At 37.2% G+C, this 19,829-nt stretch overlaps 1 protein-coding gene across 4 annotated transcripts in view; it reads left to right on the forward strand.

Annotated features, from left to right (window-relative positions):
* Positions 1 to 7,528: 7,528 nt before the first annotated feature.
* Positions 7,529 to 19,829, forward strand: part of LOC126966126 (bifunctional glutamate/proline--tRNA ligase) — a 55,064-nt gene continuing 42,763 nt past the window's right edge. For all 4 annotated transcript variants that reach the window (XM_050810050.1, XM_050810051.1, XM_050810052.1 and 1 more), the window contains exons 1-11: positions 7,529 to 7,696; positions 7,769 to 8,101; positions 8,434 to 8,584; positions 9,431 to 9,550; positions 10,741 to 10,867; positions 11,419 to 11,611; positions 11,974 to 12,145; positions 13,009 to 13,167; positions 14,088 to 14,162; positions 16,128 to 16,272; positions 16,938 to 17,185. In XM_050810050.1, coding sequence (XP_050666007.1) covers positions 7,660 to 7,696; positions 7,769 to 8,101; positions 8,434 to 8,584; positions 9,431 to 9,550; positions 10,741 to 10,867; positions 11,419 to 11,611; positions 11,974 to 12,145; positions 13,009 to 13,167; positions 14,088 to 14,162; positions 16,128 to 16,272; positions 16,938 to 17,185 — 1,760 coding nt within the window. In that variant the 5' untranslated portion in view covers positions 7,529 to 7,659. The remainder of the gene's footprint in view (positions 7,697 to 7,768; positions 8,102 to 8,433; positions 8,585 to 9,430; positions 9,551 to 10,740; positions 10,868 to 11,418; positions 11,612 to 11,973; positions 12,146 to 13,008; positions 13,168 to 14,087; positions 14,163 to 16,127; positions 16,273 to 16,937; positions 17,186 to 19,829) is intronic.

The raw sequence follows: 19,829 nt of genomic DNA on the forward strand, positions 1-19,829 counted from the left end.
GTTTTGATTATATTAAATTGTGCAAACTGCAAAAAACCACAGAATACTTTTACTCTCTCTTTGTTTTACTCACTAGCTGAAAACCACAGAACACTTTTAAGTTTTACCCCCTTTATAAGTTACTCTATGACTTTTACTCTAACGAAAACTGCACAAAATATACTAATTCAATTTTTGAGATATGGCGTGTGGCTGCACCAGTCGGGCGCGAATTATTTCGCCAATGTCGAGTGGAATTGAAGAAACACGTTATGAATGGAAATTTTGTATGAATTTAATTTGGATAATTTATAAGTGGCAGGTTTTTTGAGTATAGCTATATTTTATATGGTTAGTTTCTAGCCTGGAACAACACAATATTATACAAAATACACTCTACATTACATATTTACAGCTTAATATTATTATATTTCACATATTTACATAAAAAATTACAATATGGACTAAACGCAGACGTTAACAAATATTCAACGTTTACTGGACGGGGAAATTTCGGTGGAAGAACGTCATAAAGGGGATGAAGAAGTTTAGGACAGGAAAATATTACCTATATGAGATACAGTACCGTCGTCCAAGCCACATTCACACAAGGAATGATCTCTAACTCTGATCTTGTGCAGGTGGACAGGTGTGCTGGAATGACCAAGACGTAAGCGACTTGGTATATCTAGTTGGACCGAGGCATAGAATTTACCTATAACCAATTTTGATTCATTCCAGTATGTATTCCAGTACTTGTCAAGATAAGTTTTAGAAAGTGCACTCAGATCTTGGGAACTATTTTTAAAATGTTCATAAGAACCCATTTGTATAGCAGATTTAGCACAAGAGTCTGCTGTTTCATTGCCGGCAATGCCAAAATGACCTGGAATCCAGACAAGTGTTAAGTCTATTCCATTTTGATGACAGGAAAATAGAGCCTCCCTAATCTGAAGAATAATTGGATGTCTTGACTTACTCCGGAATGGGTTTTCCTTGATGGATGATAAACAACTAAGGGAGTCAGTAAAAATAACGGTTTGATTCAGGTTATGGGAGCGGGTAAACAGGATTGCTTCTAATAAGGCAACGGCCTCCCCTGTAAACACCGAAGACTCAGGAGGACATTTGAATTGTAAAATGGCTTTAAAACTGGGGCAGCAGTTTTTAAAGCCATTTTACAATTCAAATGTTTAAACCCAGCAGGCTGTGCCAACACAACTTTGAAGCATCAGTGTAGATAAGAAGGTGATTTGACCAATTCTGATGTACTAAGCATTGAAATTTAAAATTAGTATCGGGGGCTCCTTTGACCAAACCAAGATCAGTAACGACGGAAGGATTGAAAACCAGGGCTTTATATGATGTGGAGAATAGAGGACTCATCGATAAAGATAACAAGGGATGAGGGAGATTGGTAAACTTACGGAAACTATCAAATAGATAAGAAGAGGGATTGCGTGTGCTAAGGACTTGAGATAGCTGGTCCAATTTGGTCCGTAATGGGTGAAAATGACAAACCGGTCACATAGGTATTGCCGTCGGAGATGTAAAGGAGGATCAACACATTCGACTTGTAGAGCGTTAGTGGGGGAAGACTTCATTGCACCCAGAATAATTCTGAGGCAATGATATTGCATTTTTTTAGCTTCTCAGGCACTGTTTTTCTTAAGGGGTCTAAAACAAATGAACAGTAATCAATATAGCTACGAACTAAAGCATTATATTAGAGTTTGAGGGAGTAGGCATGAGCACCCTACCAGACTTCCGCTACTGCGCGTAGAACATTGATGCCCTTTTCACATTTATTAATAACATATTCGGTATTAGCCAATTCGTTCAGTCTGTAATCAAGGATAACTCCAAGAAACTTTGCCTTATCTACCAAGTTGATGAGTTGGTCCTCATAGTAAAAGCTAAAGGTAGGGATAGATCTCTTCCTTGTAAACACAACTGCCTTGCATTTAGTCACTGACAAAGATAGGCAGTGGTTGGAGAGCCATTGCCCTAAATAGTACAAAGCAGAGTTGAGGCATTGAGATATTTCCTCTACAGAGCCTGAGCTATGATAAAGTATAATATCATCAGCATACTGTAAGATGTTACAAAAATTATTAACGGACAATTCTAGATCCTGAGTATATATGCTGTATAGCAAAGGACTGAGAACAGATTGAACAAGTCTTTGCATTCCCCATCCCACCAGGGAGGGGAAGGCAAATTATATGAGACAGAAAGATTTTTACGGGGAATATTGCAATCGGCCGAAGAAATAAGAGATTTGACAAACTGTTCATAGTAAGTCAAGAGGTTACCATCACACTGAAGATCAGGAAGTGAGTCCAACAAATTATCCATGGTTTGAGCATAGCGAGACCAATCTGCGTTCCGCAATTTATATTTTAGTAAGGGGTTAGGATTGGGGAGAGGAATTGACCTATTATTTAGAGTAAGGATCATAGGGAAGTGGTTGCTACCATAGGTAGTAGGAAGAGTTTGCCAGGATAGCTGAGATGCAAGGGAAGTTGAAGAAAGGGATAGATCTACTGCCGATTTTTGGTTCTGATTGGAGTAAACTCTACGGGTCGGGGAGCCATCATTCAGGATACAAATATTCATATCCTCAAAGATGTCAACCAACAACGGAACAAACCCGTCACAGTTGTATCTCCCCCACAAAGTGTGGTGGGTGTTAAAATAACCCATAATCACAGTGGGACTGGGGAGAGAAGTTAGAATAGTTTCAATTTCTGGAATAAGGGAGGGGCATATAAAAAGAGAGGAAGTAAATATTTACAGCTCTCACAGCAACAGCATTAATCTGATTACTGTGAGGGGGGATAGGAATAGAAGAAAAAGAAATGTTTTGCCGAATGAAAATTGCACTACCCGCATAGCCGTCATCTGTGTCATCCCGCAAACACAAGAAACCAGGGACTCGAAATCGGGCTCCAGGTCTCAGCCATGTCTCCGTGATGGCAATTATAACAGGGCTATGAAGGTTAATCAATGATCTTGTTTCCTAGCACGGATACTTTTACATTTCCATTGGGGTAGAACTGTTGGGGCCATTGTTCAAGATCTTAAAAAGACGGGATAGATTTTGGGCAACGTTGGGCGGTATGGAAGTTCGCTGCATGGAGCAACGATGCTGAGGAGCAATGACGAAAGGTCTTCTAACATTTTTACTTGGGATTGAAGGAAGTCGGGTTGGCTGTTGCCAAGAGCACAGCCATTGGGAAGAGAGGTGGATGGGAGATTGATGATAGCGTCATGGGCCTGCTTATTGTAACCCTTTACTAAGGGGGTACGGAGGCGAGGAGAACGAATAATTGTCTCCCGATAGGATCTTTTAGGGTTAGAGCTAGGTTGAGATGAGTTGGTAGGTTGGGAAGAGTTAATGGGCAGAGGGGAGAATGTAGGAGAGGAGAAGAACTCCCTTGTCATCTCCGCATATGACCTGCGGACTGGAGGGAAACGAGCCGATGCATCTAAATACAATATATTATCCTGAGACATAACAAGCTTTTTTTTATGGAATAGGAGGACAAACGAGCGTACGGGTCACCTGTTGTTAAGTGATCACCGCCGCCCACAATCTCTTGCAACACCAGAGGAATAACAGGAGCGTGGCCAGCCTTTAAGGAAGGTGTACGCGCTTATTTTGAAGGTACCCATATCCCGGAAACACCGCACAAGGAAGCTTTATGTTTTCTTGGCGTAAAAACTTTGGACAGTTCTTATCCGATGCAAAATGACTGCCTGAGCAATGCAAGCAGGAAGCTTTTTCTTTTGGTACATCACAGGACTCGCCTGTGTGGAGCTGGGCACATCTGTAACACCTAGGCTTAGACCTATACTGTGCTTTGGCCAAAACGACAGCAATTCAGGCACTGAATAGTCGAGAATTTATAGACTTCTACGGGGAGGGACGTATAAAATGAAAAAATTTTTGAGGGAAGCATCTGGCCTCTAAAAGTCAAAACAACCGATTGAGTGGGCACCCACTCGACAGTACCTTCCATGATGTTCTTGCGGTTTAAGCGGCGGGCTTTCAAAACCTCGCCACAGCCAATCGGCAGTTCCAGGGATTCAACAAAGTCCTCCATAGACCAGTCTACAGGGACACCTCGGACTAGGCTCATCCGAGTAATGTTAAAAGTCGGAATTACTGCTTTATATTTTGTCAAAGTTAGAATTTGGTTACTTAGAAATTCATTAGCTGCTTGAGCGTTTGAAAATTCGACACTTACTCTGTTGCGGCCAACACTTTTAACACCGTCCTTAACAATGTGTGAGAATTTATTTTGATGTAGGAACAGTCCAAACTTCAATGCATGGATAGATGTGCCTGCAGATGGGTCCGAGACCTCCCTGGAAACGTGAACTATAAACGGACCTTTGTCATACTTACTGTAACCTTTAGGCCCTTCAGCGAACGAAGGATGCGTGTACATAGTTTGTACGGACGCTTGGGGGGGATCTAAACCTGATTTTTCCCGCTTTCTGTAGCGGGCTCATCGGATTCGACATGCCGCTTCCGAGAGGAGGCAGCTTGTCGAGACGTATTTCTAGACCCATCGGGGTCTGGTGGAACCGGAGGGGGTTCCACCTCCATTCTCACAACACTAAACACCACCACCAATAAGCAATAGGTAAAACACAAAAACCGGCCACTTTTCAACAAAAAAAAAACACTCCGAAAAACACCACACGTGTGTCAACAAAAGCCAACACGACGAAACTCCCAAAATATACTAAACTGGGGCGAATTAACATGACAGTTGACACTTATTAGTGAAAATTGTTAATTAAAACGTTAATTATTACAATACTTAAAAATATAAAAAAAAACTATAGCGCTTATATTTATATACTAGCTTTTTCCCGCGACTTCGTCCGCGTTGAATAGTTACTTTGGTCAATTTTTTTTTATTTCTTAGGATACTTCTCAAATAATACACATACAAACTGCTCCTTCCGCTTCTGTCAGCGCTCTTCTATGATACAGCGGACATTACTTCGTCATAGTGGATAATCTCTTTAATAGTATTTCCCTGTGAACTTTAATCTCCCATTTCATCCCCATGTAGGTCTAAGTTTCGAAAAAGCTAAGTGCCTAAACACAAAGTTTCATGGTTTTATCTTCGATAAGGACGAATTTCCATACAAACTGCCATCGCCTATTTCAACCCCACCATTTATTTTTTTTGCAATAAAAAGTAGCCTATGTCCTTTTTCAAGCTCTAGACTATCTCTGTACTAAATTTTCATGTGTCTTCTGCCATACCCAATTTTCACTTCCGTACATTAGTATTGGAACCAACACCCCCTCATGCTCAGCCAAACGAGCCTTATTAGACACCTTCTACCTGTTCATAAAGGAGTGCAAAGCTCCATTCACCATGTCTCCTGCATTCACTATTCTTTCAATATCACTCTCATACTTTCCATCTCTTGTAAATTTAGAACCCAGATACACAAAATCATTCACCTGTTCAATTTTTCATCTCCGATCACGATATTGCAGTCTGTCACTACCTCATCTCATTCAAGCACCATCACTTTTTCTTCTTTACATTCATCTTCATGCCCTTTCTACCAAAACCTCCATTCATAGCAGTTACCATCTCCTGCAACTCCTCGGCCGAAGATGCAAGTAATACTTGGTTATCACCATAGAGAAAACATTTGACGAGTAACTCATTCATTCTCAACCCACTTTCATTCTCTTTTAAATCTGTCAAGCAAGTGTTCGTGATTAAACAGCCACGGTGACGCTACACATCCCTGTCTAACACCTTTTTCTATATTAAACTATTCAGTGTGTGCCCCGTTTATCCTTACACAAGCACTAGAATCTCTATAAAGAGATTGCAATGCTCGTATGGGGACATTGCCCACACCGTTCGCGGACAATACTGACCACAATTCATTCCTCACCACTCTATCATAGGCCTTTTCTAGATCCACGAACACGCAATAGACCTTCTTGTTTTTAGCCAAAAACTTTTCGGCTATGCACCGCAAGGAAAAGACCTAATCCGTACATCCCATTCACTTTCTAAATCCCGCTTGTGCATCCCATACTTTTTGGTCTGTTTCATTTACAGCTCTTTCAATCACACTTTCGCATTCAATTTACTGATGACGCTGAGAAGGCTTATACCGCGGTAATTTCTGCAGTCCTGCCGTGACCTTTTTCCCTTATACAATGGCACGATTACAGCTTTGCACCAGTCTCCAGGTACTTGCCCTTTACGCCAGCACAAATTGAAGAGACGGTACAGCTGGCTAGCCACTATGCCCTGTCCAGCCCTCAGCATCTCGACGGTAATCCTGTCATACCCTGCAGCCTTACCTAATCTCATACTTTTCAATGCTTTCACTATTTCATACATGCTTATCTCACTTTCATCAACATTTATATTAGTTTCGATAGAAGTTGCCGGATGTTGTTCATGCACTTCCTCTATTTCAAACAAACTTTCAAAATACTCTTTCCATCTCTTTAGCACACTTCTTCTCCTCTTATAATGCTCCCTTCTTGACTCCTGATTATACTGAGCTCCGAGGTAGAAGTTTTGCCTCTGGCTGTTTTGATGGATTTCCAGAAGAACTTGATGTTTGACTGGAAATCTTCAGTGAGCTTCCTATCAAAATCATCCTTTCGTTCTACTTTCTTTCTAGACACAACTTCTTTCGCTGCTGATTTCAATCTTTTATACTTCGTTCTTGCTTCCTTTATGTCGCCATCCGTTGCCTTTTGAACTTTTTGGTTAGCATTTGTTTCTAACCAATCCAACCACGCTATCTTCTTTTCTTGCACCGAAATTTGTACCTCTTTATCCATCCACACATTATAGTTCTTTCTTCCTTTCCTTCTTTTAGATACCCCGCATACCTCAACAGCAACATTCACGACCCCTTTCTGCCACAAATCTTCAATCACACCTATCTCTTCTATGCCTTTAAAACTTTCTTTCAGTTTCTTTACATACTTGTCTTTCCTTTCTTTTTCTTGTTCATTGTTAATAGCGAAGAGAATTTAAACACTACGTTCGTTAATAGATATTTCATAAATTTGTGTATATGAAATACATTTTTAATGATATACACTTGTAATTGAATTTTTTAAAGTTTTTGATGTAATTTTGAAATTCATGTCATTTGGAAGTTTTTTCTTGATAATAGATTACAATGATAATGATATCATATCTGGAATATAAGAAATTGATGAAACTGACGATTTAGCGTGGTAGAAAAAATATATTTTTTTAATTAAAGTTAGTATGTAAATCTAATACAAAAATACGATATATATATAATATATTTATTTTTATTTTATTTCCACCCTAAAAGCCCTTTTCAATACTTGACTATGGTCTACCTTAAGAAATAGCTAAATTGTGGTGACACTTGCGCAAAAGCCACACTATAGAAAGAATATGCGTCAGCAGGCGTCAGCTGTGATCCTAGTCAATGAAATATTACAATGTCACATTGTACAAGTGTACAGCTGTCAGCTACAGTATGCTACATTTCAACGTCAAGTTCCAATTTAATAATTTAATATCGTGATTCTTCCTACGTTGGAACAACGTGTCTACTGTCTTGATTGTTTTGTGTGGATTAAACTATATTGGTCTATAAATAATAAATATATTTTAATATCTAACCATGAAGCTTATTTGTAATAAAAGTAATCCACCTCTAGGTAAATAATTTTTATACACGAATTTGTCATGTATTTTTAATACTTTGTGTATAAATAGCCTCACTCTTTCAGGTGGTCTACTTGCTGTTGAAATGTATAGGTCCTCTGCCGGAAAAGTTGAGTTTGAATGGGGTGGAGATTCATTTATTACACTGCCTCCATCCTCAAAGCCACAATCCTTTGGAACAAGCAATGACTTAATTAGGATTCTTGAAAATACATATAATAAATCAGTGGGGCCTCTTCAAAGAGTGACTATGAACCATTGGCTTTCTTTTAGTTTAATTCTTGAAGATGAAATACCTAAGTCATTAGAATACTTGGACAAAACACTTGCTCCATTAACATATTTAGTTGGAGAATCTCTATCAGTGTCAGATTTAGCAGTCTTCAGTATTCTACATGGTAATTATTTAATTAACTTAATTGGACATAGTTCCTGAAAAACATTCCAAGCCACAAACATCACATTTTATGGAATTCATGTTTAAAGTTTAATAAATATTAGTGTATTCCATACATTAGGGTTGGGCTATTAAGTCATTATGTCATTTAAAGAGTGACAGTAGGGCTTCTATATTTTGTCAGTCCGTTAATATTATACATAAGTATCCTGTGACCAGTTTTGTGTTCTTAACTCATTTTGGACATGATTGTGGTTTGGAACGTTTTTCTGTAATTACGTCCAATTATATGATTTAATAAGTAAGAAAACACTAAAAAATACATTATTTCAGTTTCAAATAAATTTAAAGAAGCATCAAAGACCAACACTTATAACAATATAAGTAGATGGATGAAATTAATACAGGCTCAAGAACCTGTAGTAAAAGCTTTAAAGGATCTGCCTTCAGATGTTCTGGAAAATCTATCTAAGATAACAACTAGGTTTGTATTCCGATGCTTAATTATCAGCTTATATATAGACTGTGTTTATTTATAACAACCTAATGTAATAAATATTGTTTGTATAAATTTTTATTGATAAAATTGCCAAGCTTTAACTTCTTTCACCTTATATTAGGTTGGTGAGTTAGTGTCTATTGTATTTTCTGAGGAAATCAAAAAAATTATAGGTCCATTAAAGAAATATTAACCTTATGTCTAAGAAACTAAAGTCCAGTTTGATATAACTTGCTGTTACATAAAATAAAACTTGTTTACTTCTCTTCTTTATTTTTAAAAATCCTTTAGGGGTATAAAATATGTAGGTGAGGCCAACCATATTATTTCGTTAGTGATTTATTATGATATAGTATTATTCTAGTTATTTTAACACTTCACTGTTTTGATATCAAACTTTATGATTATTAAAGATCATATTTAGTAACAAACTACTGTAATAATAGAATTTAAAACATTTTAATCGACCACCCCATACCAGTGCTACAACTTGAATGCTTGTATTAGTGGTCTCTATTTTACATTTTAATAGATTATTACAATTCAACAATAAGATATATAGATTATAAAATCATAAATCATGCTAATTAAATAAAATCAACCAAATATAGAAGTTTAAATGATTTAAAATTATAAATATGTCTATCCAAATTCATCTGGACATGTAGCTGTATGTTTGTCTGATCATCCATTATTACAGTATTTCAACAATAAGTAACTTGCTTTGTGCCTCGCTTAATGAAACAAATAATAATTATAACAATTATATTTTTTTTATTAAAAGGTAATGTTATAGAATTGGTATGTTTTCTTATATAACATTACTTGTAGGAAATCCCCACCAGCAAATAAAGATGCAACTACAGGCCGACAGCAGGAGGGTAAATTTATTGAGCTTCCACATGCAGAAATGGGCAAGGTTGTTGTTCGCTTTCCACCAGAAGCGTCAGGGTATGATTGTTATTTACTTGCTATAATATAAAACTTTGTGGCCAATAATTAATAATGATGTTTAAAAAATACAATTTGAGAGTTGACACTAACAAAGAAGATAAAGCCATTAATAAGAGGTGGGTTATATTATATTTAAAAACGCCAGCGACAGCCTACCATGCCTACGCAAGCATGGCTAAACTACGATGTCATATTGTGGGGTCACATTGTAGATTTGTTTTTTAATGAAAATTAAGGGACGAGACGAGCAGGACGTTCAGCTGATGGTAATTGATACGCCCTACCCATTACAATGCAGTGCCGTTTATGATTCTTGAAAAACCCAAAAATTCTGACTGGCACTACAATTGCGCTCGTCACCTTGAGACATACGATGTTAAGTCTCATTTGCCCAGTAATTTCACTAGCTACGGCACCCTTCAGACCGAAACACAGTAATGTTTACAATCTTTTTATTTTACAGAAAAAATGTATTTGTGTACTTGCAAATATTAAACAAAGAGTATGCTGCCAACCTCATTTTTAAAACCTGAACTTCCTAACATTACCTTGCTTATAAAATACCCCAATTACTATACCAAAAATATAGACGCACCCTGGCAGAACATATTTCACTATAAAAATATTTTTTGCAAACTCAATCTAAATTAACATTACACAGTTCAGGTCCTTACTCAATGTCATTCGAAATTGATAACAAGTTAGCTGTAGCTAATATTAAAATTTTAATCTCTTTGAAAAAGTTGCCTTTGGAAAAATAGTACATTACTATACAAGTGCGCGAAGTAGGTCGTTTCCGCACGAACGAAGCGAGTGCAGGATGACCTCCGTGCGCACGAGTATCGCATACTATTTTTCCTATTAAGTTGCGCAAAGTTCGACCACTATAATAATTATTTTCGAACATTCCCGAACGCTCACCACATTCCCGCACGCTCTTGTCAACGTGTGGGAAAGTGGTACTTTGCGAACGCAAATGCATACGCAAAATCGAACTTTGCGCACGATAATAGGCAAAAGTTACATAAAGTTATATTTAAAGGATGAAATTTTTTGAATGTCTCTCAATGCTATGTCTTACGAGGTGCATGTTATAATTTAGAACTTTAATTATTTGTTTAGTAACTAAGTCAAATGTTATACAAATTATGAATAAATAAATAAATATTTTGTTTGTATTTTATTAGATATTTGCACATTGGTCATGCTAAAGCAGCACTTCTCAATCAATACTACCAGCAAGCTTTTGATGGCAAACTCATCATGAGGTTTGATGACACCAATCCGGCCAAAGAGAATGCTGATTTTGAGAAGGTATTTGAAAACAATTATCTTGATATTAATGTCGCCAATCATTATGTAACTAATTAAATTTAAAAACGATGCGGGAATCAAACCCATGACCTCTCGCGTTCCGTGCGAGCGCTCTTCCGCTGAGCCAACCGTTCGAGTGACATCACCTTCATAAATCTTGTGTCTCGTTCAACTCTAAGGTGTTGGCTCAGGATCTACTTTACAACTTCCTTGATAACCTGCTGATAATTTGTGTAATAAATCCCAGAGGTGAGGGTTATCACTATAAAAAATGTAACTAATGCATTATTTTGGTTTTTTTTTTATGGAAAATAGACAAAGAGCATACATTATTTTTACCTGATGGAAAGTAATTTCAGCAGCCCTTACTCTCTTATAACGCCAGAGAAATCACAAGAGTGCTTCCAATCTTATGAAGCATTGAATAAATGCACATGAATTCGAAAACTAAAAACACATTGATATGGATAGGATTTTGGGATGCTGTGGTGAAAGTAAATGATTATACTTAGTACTTTTTCTGTGATTGTTTATAAAATTATTTATTTTAGGTAATTTTGGAAGATGTAGAGATGTTGGAAATAAAACCGGACATGTTCACACACACATCCCAGTACTTTGACCTCATGCTGCAGTACTGTGAGAAGCTCATCAAAGAAGGCAAGGCCTTTGTAGATGACACACCAGCCGAGCAGATGAAGACTGAGAGGGAACAGAAAGTAGACAGCAAAAATAGGAATAATTGTATGAATTTTCTTATAGAAGTAATGAGACTCTGAACTTGACTGATTTATAGATAAAGAAGAAAATGATAGCTTTTACCAGATCTTTGGTGGCTTAGTGGCTTATTGACTGCCCCAATGTCTATAATATGTCCTTCGAGACAGTTTTGCAAAAATCTGAGCTATTTCGGTAACTTTGGTTCTCCTACAGATCATTGCTGATGTGATTTCACAGAGATATTGCAAGATTTGCCCTTACCATTGCCCTTTGAGCAACCGTGACAGTTGTCATAAGACTCATAGTGATTTTACGTATGTATGTAATAAAGGAAGATGTTTTGAAAGTAGAGAAATGCTATTTTCCAGAATTGTTTTTTGTTCTAGCTGTAGAGAAGAACCTCAAACTTTGGGAAGAGATGAAGAAAGGCAGTAAGATTGGCATTCAGAATTGTGTTCGCGCCAAGATCGACATGCAGTCTATGAACGGCTGCATGAGAGACCCGACGATATATAGATGCAAGCCCGAAGAACATCCGCGCACTGGAACACAATACAAGTAGGGTTTTTATATTTATTTTATAACTGGGCAAGAAATAAAAATTCAACTGTTTTGTTCAAAAATTTATAATAATAAGCAATTTATTACATAAACTTTTTTTTTACATTCATATGTTGTTAGTAATATGATGTGCTTAAAATGTAGTGTTAGTTTAATTAAAGTGACCAAATTAATTATTTTTTCCTATTTAATTTTGGTAATTGATCCCTTTTTGGGAGCATAGGACTCCCCCAACTTTTTCCACTTTTCCCTATCCTTGCCCGGATTGATCCAGCTTCTCCCCACATCTAGCACAATTTCAACTGCCCATCGCTGCTTTGGTCTCTTATCAAACCAAGTGCTGTAACTTTCCTATCCTCTAATAAAACGCAATTGCTTTTATTACGAAGTTCCAACTACAAAAAATTGTCAGTGATATGAAATGTAATGCTGTGTCTAAGGCTTACATAGACTAAAAAACCTTGCTGAATTAATAATTATTATACTTAACAAAGTTTGTTTACCATGTAATGAACTTATTCTATATGTTTTTATTAGGCCTAAGTACCCACAAAACAATACCTAAAACCACGATACTGTACTACTAGGATCTACCTACACTGGTTTTTTACATAACTTAATTTACTTGATAATAAAGATATTTTGAAATTGAATTGAATTGATCCAGCTTCTCCCTACATCTAGCACAATTTCAACTGCCCATCGCTGCTTTGGTCTACGGGTGTGTCTATTGCCTGGGGGTCCATTCCATTTGTTGGTCCACCTTCTGTCTATGTCGTTAGCTGCGACTTAAAAGTGCAGGCATACTTTACTGGGAAAAATTTCTACCTGGGACCTATATAATTTATAATTTTTTTCAGAGTGTACCCAACGTACGACTTCGCGTGTCCGATCGTGGACTCAGTGGAGGGGGTGACGCACGTGTTGCGGACAATGGAATATCACGACCGAGACCCGCAGTTCTACTGGTTTATAGACGCGCTGGGCTTACGGAAGCCCTACATCTGGGAGTACAGCAGGTAACCCTGATAGTTATTTTTTCATGAAAGAGTAGTTACTTTTAATTATTTTTTTTTTATGAAAAATGTGACTTTAGAAGTGAAGTTAAAAGCAGTGTTATCCCTGATGGTGAAGTGATACAATAAATGCAGTGTCGCTCGGTATTCTTGCCTAATATACTGAGCAGCATCGTTCGTCACTTTAGAGTCATGATGAAGAAAACGGTACACTTCAAACCGAAACATAATAATGCTTCCGCATTATTTCTTGTCGGTGGAAAAGGGCCATTGCCACCTACATGTGCCCAAAAAAAAATTACGCGCAATCTTGTCAGTTTTAGCTAAGACTCTCATAATTATTATAATTTAGATAATAGTCTGACGGCCTTGTACAAATAAACTTGGAATAAAGTTATACTTACCTGAGAATAAACCAAGAACAACAACAAGATCCCAGAAAATGTTCAAAACAAAAGTATTACGTTATTCAAAAGAATTGTTAAAAAACGTTTGTGTGGTAAAGATTACTACAACATAAATGACTTTCTTAATGATACTACAAATTGGGAATGGAGTGACCGCCCTCAGGCTATTAAATAATAAGTTTATTTGTACAATGTTACTTTGTAAACATATTTTTTTGATGAAATAAAACCCGCTGAGTTTGTTGCGCCCGTTCTTCTCAGGCCTGAAGCATTCATTTTGGAATGGGTGGTAGTTTTTTTTGACTTTCAATAAGTGATGTCACATCCTATTTTGAATAAAAATATTTGAATTTGAAATGCAAAACGTTGTATATATAGCTGGCAACACTGGCAATATAATGATAATTCTAAATAAACGCGGGAAACGTTATACATCCGAATAAACCATTCATAAGCTAAATGTCTATTTGCAGACACTACATATGTATGAAGTAATTAAGTTATATGATTTTGCAGGCTAAGCATGACAAACACAGTGTTGTCCAAAAGAAAATTAACTTGGTTCGTTGAACAAGGTCACGTCGATGGTTGGTGAGTGGAATTCTTTATAATTATTATAGCTTGTATTCTTGATTTTAAAAAAATACATAGGTATGTATATACGACACTTCGATTTTTTTTTAAAATTAACTGCTAACGTGTGAAATCTATGCAAAATAGCAGTGTCTTTGTACTGTGTTCCTTTAAGGGCTCAGGTCGACGGGCGCAGATTGATGTTATTGGAGTGGGATCGATGTAGTGTCATTTTTACGAATATTGCCGCTCGATGAATCGATAGTGCCGCTGTTAGTCTGACACATCACATGTAACTAATCTTTCTTCTTTAGTTTTTTTTAATGAAAATAAAAGATGAGACGAGCAGGACGTTCAGCTGATGGTAATTGATACGCCCTACCCAGTACAATGCAGTGCCGCTCAGGATTCTTGAAAAACCCATAAATTCTGAGCAGCACTACAATTGCGCTAGTCACCTTGAGACATAAGATGTTACGTCTTATTTGCCCAGTAATTTCACTGGCTACGGCGCCCTTCAGACCGAAACACAATAATGTTTACACATTACTGCTTCAAGGCTGAAATAGGCGCCGTTGTGGTAGTGGCGTACAAAATGACATACTAGTTATAAAATCAGTCATAAAATATTTATTTATTTATAATATTCAACACTATAAGTAATTATGTATTCTTTGGTTCATTACCTACTTATAATTACGGAGATCAATCATCTGAGTACAAAAACAATATAATAAACATTCAGGTATCCTTAAGGATATGTCCGGGTGTCTACGTCGAAACCTAGCCAACCATTCTTTGCTTGCCATTCTTTTTTCGTTATTAAAATTATGAGGAATGTTATTAACTTCTGCAAATTGGTAGGCCAATTCTAAAACTTCCTTCCTCGTGAATCCAAATAATCTCGATTCTAGTAATTTAATATGCTCCACCAGTTCTCGTTCCATCTCTCTACAGGCCATTGCGCGAACTAATATTTGTTTCATTTAAGAAATATGTGCCATATTACCTGCCTATGCTATTTTGTACTCCTCTCCCTTACCCATAATCTAGCCGGCTTCCTGTGCAAAGGAGCCTCCCACTGGTAATATAGTTCCGATGAGGTGTTCGACCCCCAAATGAAGTTATCATACCGGTGTATGCTACCATCACACACCTCACAAACTAAAATATCTATCGATTTGGTAATCTCTCGATAGTACCTTCTAGTATTTCGATACTAGGTGAGGTATTATGAAAAGTATTGCGGAACAGCGGTGTCAAGACAAATGAGGTTTCTTTAACGCGCAACCTTCTTTTTATTGGGGGTTAAACTAAACATGCAATCTGGACTAGGGAGGCCTTGATGGAAGATACAACCATTCTTCAGGCACTAGGTAGATGATTTCCTGAGAGAGATCTGCTTGGACTGTGTATACTGCATCTCCTGTATTTTCATCTGGACGCATCAAACAAAATATCATTGATATGCAGTAGAAACTAGAAACACTATAGGTTCCTGCACGGTGTGGACTCAGTTCCCGTACAACTATGCATAGACTTCACGGTGCGATGCTTCCAGGACGAAACGAATTGGGTTTATTCGAAAAAACGCTTAATCTAAAGGGCCGCCAGTACCATTTGACTGATATTGTCACAGAACCAAGGCGGTGGTGATCATTTATCATCAGGTGCCCCATACATTCGTTTGACCTCTACCATAAAAATGTGATTTAATTGATTTTTTTTTTGTTTTAGTTGACTAAGGTTATTGAACGATTTGTTCATAAGGAGTTTTATTCTGTTTTCCATGTTTTAATATAAATAATTCCATATTTGAGGATTTTAACAATATTTTCTTCTCATATTTCCATAGGTACAAATAGAGTATCTGGTTTATATTTTTTTATTAGAGCGCTATTAATTATCTCGTTATCTTTAACTTGTAGTTGTTTGCAATTCCTAATAAAGGAAAAACAATATTACAATGTAAATATGTTGTAGGGATGACCCACGCATGCCGACAGTGCGTGGCGTGTTGCGCAGAGGAATGACAGTGGAAGGCTTGAGACAGTTCATCCAAGCCCAGGGTTCCAGCCGCTCTGTGGTCTTCATGGAGTGGGACAAAATATGGGCTATCAACAAGAAGGTAATATTACACTATATCTCTTACACGGATTGCTTTAAGTTCTTTTTTATTATTTATGACCCATTAAGTAGATAAAATAATTGTGAGAACTAATCTATAAGTCATACAATTTGGTATTTTTTTTTATGGAATATATATACAAATGAGCGTACGGGTCACCTGGTGTTAAGTGATCACCGCCGCCCACATTCTCTTGCAACACCAGAGGAATCACATGAGCGTTGCCGGCCTTTATGAAAATAAGGGACGAGACGAGTTGGACGTTCAGCTGCTGGTACTTGAAACGCCCTTCGCATGACAATGCAGTGCCGCTTAGGATTCTTAAAAAGCCCAAAAATTCAGAGTGGCACTACAATTGCGCTCGTCACCTAGACACATAAGATGTTAAGTCACATTTGCCCAGTAAATTAACTAGCTGCGGCGCCCTTCAGACCGAAACACAGTAATGTTTACACATTAATGCTTCACGGCCGAAATAGACGCCTAGAGCTATAATCTAGCCGGCTTCCTGTGCAAAGGAGCCTCCCACTAGTGAGAGATTCTTTTACGCTGGTGTACCGACTTTATAAAATCGTTATTTTTTCGTAATAAACAATCCCAATACCAAAGCTTTCTCAAAAAACTTACTGTAATGTTATTATTAACTTGTTCATATTTATTTTTAGGTTATAGATCCCGTAGCTCCCCGCTATACAGCATTAGAAAGTAATCCAGTGCCTGTGATACTCAAGGGAGTGACAACAGACAGTTCGTTCAATGTTCCCTTACATCCGAAGAATGCTGATGTTGGCACAAAGACAGTGTGGGTGTCGCCGCGACTGTTGGTCGATCAGGTTGATGCTCAAGCCCTGAAGGAGGGGGAGAATACTACGTTTATCAATTATGGCAATGTTATGATCGATAAAGTTCACAGGTAATTATATAAATCTAGTTGTGATTTAATATTTGTTCAATTTCTTTTTCGAATTGTTAGTTAGTTTAGGAGAGCAGGAAATTTCGAGGCGCATTTTCGAACCTTTACGGCTACTTACCAATATGATATTCCGAATGACTTTAATGGAAATCATCTGTAACATTCACACACTTGCGAAGAAATTTCATGTACGATGCAATAGCATCACAATCAGGCTCAAAAAGTGTACCAAATGAAAGTCTTGTCAGCAGGTCGTCGATAGAGCAGAGTTTTTATATAGTCAACATTGCTATGACGTAATGACCTGGAGTAGTTTAAACTTCGTATGACAAGTGCGTGCGTTCGATTTTGCACTTTAACTATGATGATATTACAGTCTAAAATAGAGTGGATCGTATACTTGAATGCAACAATAATTTGTATGCTTGATAATATTTATAAAGATTAAGTTTATTCGTGTGGAAACTAACCATTGCTCATTGAATAAAAACAGCATATTAGGTATACGAAAAATCTTGCAGAGGATTACGATTTTAACCTCATTTTGAGTTAGGTTAGGAAATATTTAAATTATTTGAGATATGAAGGGAAAATGTGTATTAAATAGGCTTGTTAGTGATAATTAATTTCTTTTTTTTTAATGTAAAGGAGGAAAAACCTGGTGTTAAGTGATCACCGCCACCCACATTCTCTTGCAACATCAGAGGAATCGCAGGAGGGTTGCCGGCCGTTAAGGAAGGTGTACGCGCCTTTTTTGAAGGTCCATGTCGTATCGTCCCGGAAACGCCGCACAAGGAAGCTCATTCCACAGCTTAGTAGTACGTGGAAGAAAGTTCCTTGAAAACCGCTTCTTTGATTCATATGAGTTTATTTTGAGTAAAAGCTGTTATGGGAGCTTTGATGGAACTAATTTTTCCCAGTTGTGTGTAGGTTTCCGATTAATGAGGTTCTACATATTGTAGATATCTTATCTAGTTTGAAAAGTTTACCAGTGGGAGGCCCCTTTGCACAGGAAGTCGTGAAGCAGTAATTTATACACATTACTGTATTTCCGTCTGAAGGGGGCCGTAGCTAGTGAAATTACTGGGCAAGTGAAGCGCAATTGTAGTGCCGCTCAGAATTTTTCCGATTTTTCTGAATCCTGAGCGGCTCTGCATTGTACTGGGTAGGGTGTATCAATTACCATAAACGTCCTACTGATCTCGTTCCTTATTTTCATAAAAAAGTGCCCTTTCCATCATACATAATTCGATAAATTACAGTAAAAAAATAATTTTAAATTAACAAATAAAATATTGGAAACTATTACCCTCACAGTATGTTTTAATAATTTAAAATTAATATAAAATTCTAATTCCTAAACCTTTGTTTACATATTATATTAATATAAATAAACTTTAAGTAATAAACTTAGCTTTTCTCAAGTTAAACAATTTCAATATCATACAGTTCAACTAATACAGGGTGGCGCAATAGAACGTGCATATTGCATCATCTTTTTTCGCGGGGTAGAAATTGCGCGGGCGGGGGGAGTCTGCATCGTTGGGTAGGCAGAGGATTACGATTTTAACCTCATTTTGAGTTAGGTTAGGAAATATTTAAATTATTTGAGATATGAAGGGAAAATGTGTATTAAATAGGCTTGTTAGTGATAATTAATTTCTTTTTTTTTAATGTAAAGGAGGAAAAACCTGGTGTTAAGTGATCACCGCCACCCACATTCTCTTGCAACATCAGAGGAATCGCAGGAGGGTTGCCGGCCGTTAAGGAAGGTGTACGCGCCTTTTTTGAAGGTCCATGTCGTATCGTCCCGGAAACGCCGCACAAGGAAGCTCATTCCACAGCTTAGTAGTACGTGGAAGAAAGTTCCTTGAAAACCGCTTCTTTGATTCATATGAGTTTATTTTGAGTAAAAGCTGTTATGGGAGCTTTGATGGAACTAATTTTTCCCAGTTGTGTGTAGGTTTCCGATTAATGAGGTTCTACATATTGTAGATATCTTATCTAGTTTGAAAAGTTTACCAGTGGGAGGCCCCTTTGCACAGGAAGTCGTGAAGCAGTAATTTATACACATTACTGTATTTCCGTCTGAAGGGGGCCGTAGCTAGTGAAATTACTGGGCAAGTGAAGCGCAATTGTAGTGCCGCTCAGAATTTTTCCGATTTTTCTGAATCCTGAGCGGCTCTGCATTGTACTGGGTAGGGTGTATCAATTACCATAAACGTCCTACTGATCTCGTTCCTTATTTTCATAAAAAAGTGCCCTTTCCATCATACATAATTCGATAAATTACAGTAAAAAAATAATTTTAAATTAACAAATAAAATATTGGAAACTATTACCCTCACAGTATGTTTTAATAATTTAAAATTAATATAAAATTCTAATTCCTAAACCTTTGTTTACATATTATATTAATATAAATAAACTTTAAGTAATAAACTTAGCTTTTCTCAAGTTAAACAATTTCAATATCATACAGTTCAACTAATACAGGGTGGCGCAATAGAACGTGCATATTGCATCATCTTTTTTCGCGGGGTAGAAATTGCGCGGGCGGGGGGAGTCTGCATCGTTGGGTAGGCGGGCTCATGGAGTTTTAGTCACTATGAGTCACTTTGACGGGAAGCGTCGCGCATTTTGC

The sequence above is a fragment of the Leptidea sinapis genome, chromosome 9 (genome assembly GCF_905404315.1).
Source record: "Leptidea sinapis chromosome 9, ilLepSina1.1, whole genome shotgun sequence".
NCBI lineage: Eukaryota > Metazoa > Arthropoda > Insecta > Lepidoptera > Pieridae > Leptidea > Leptidea sinapis.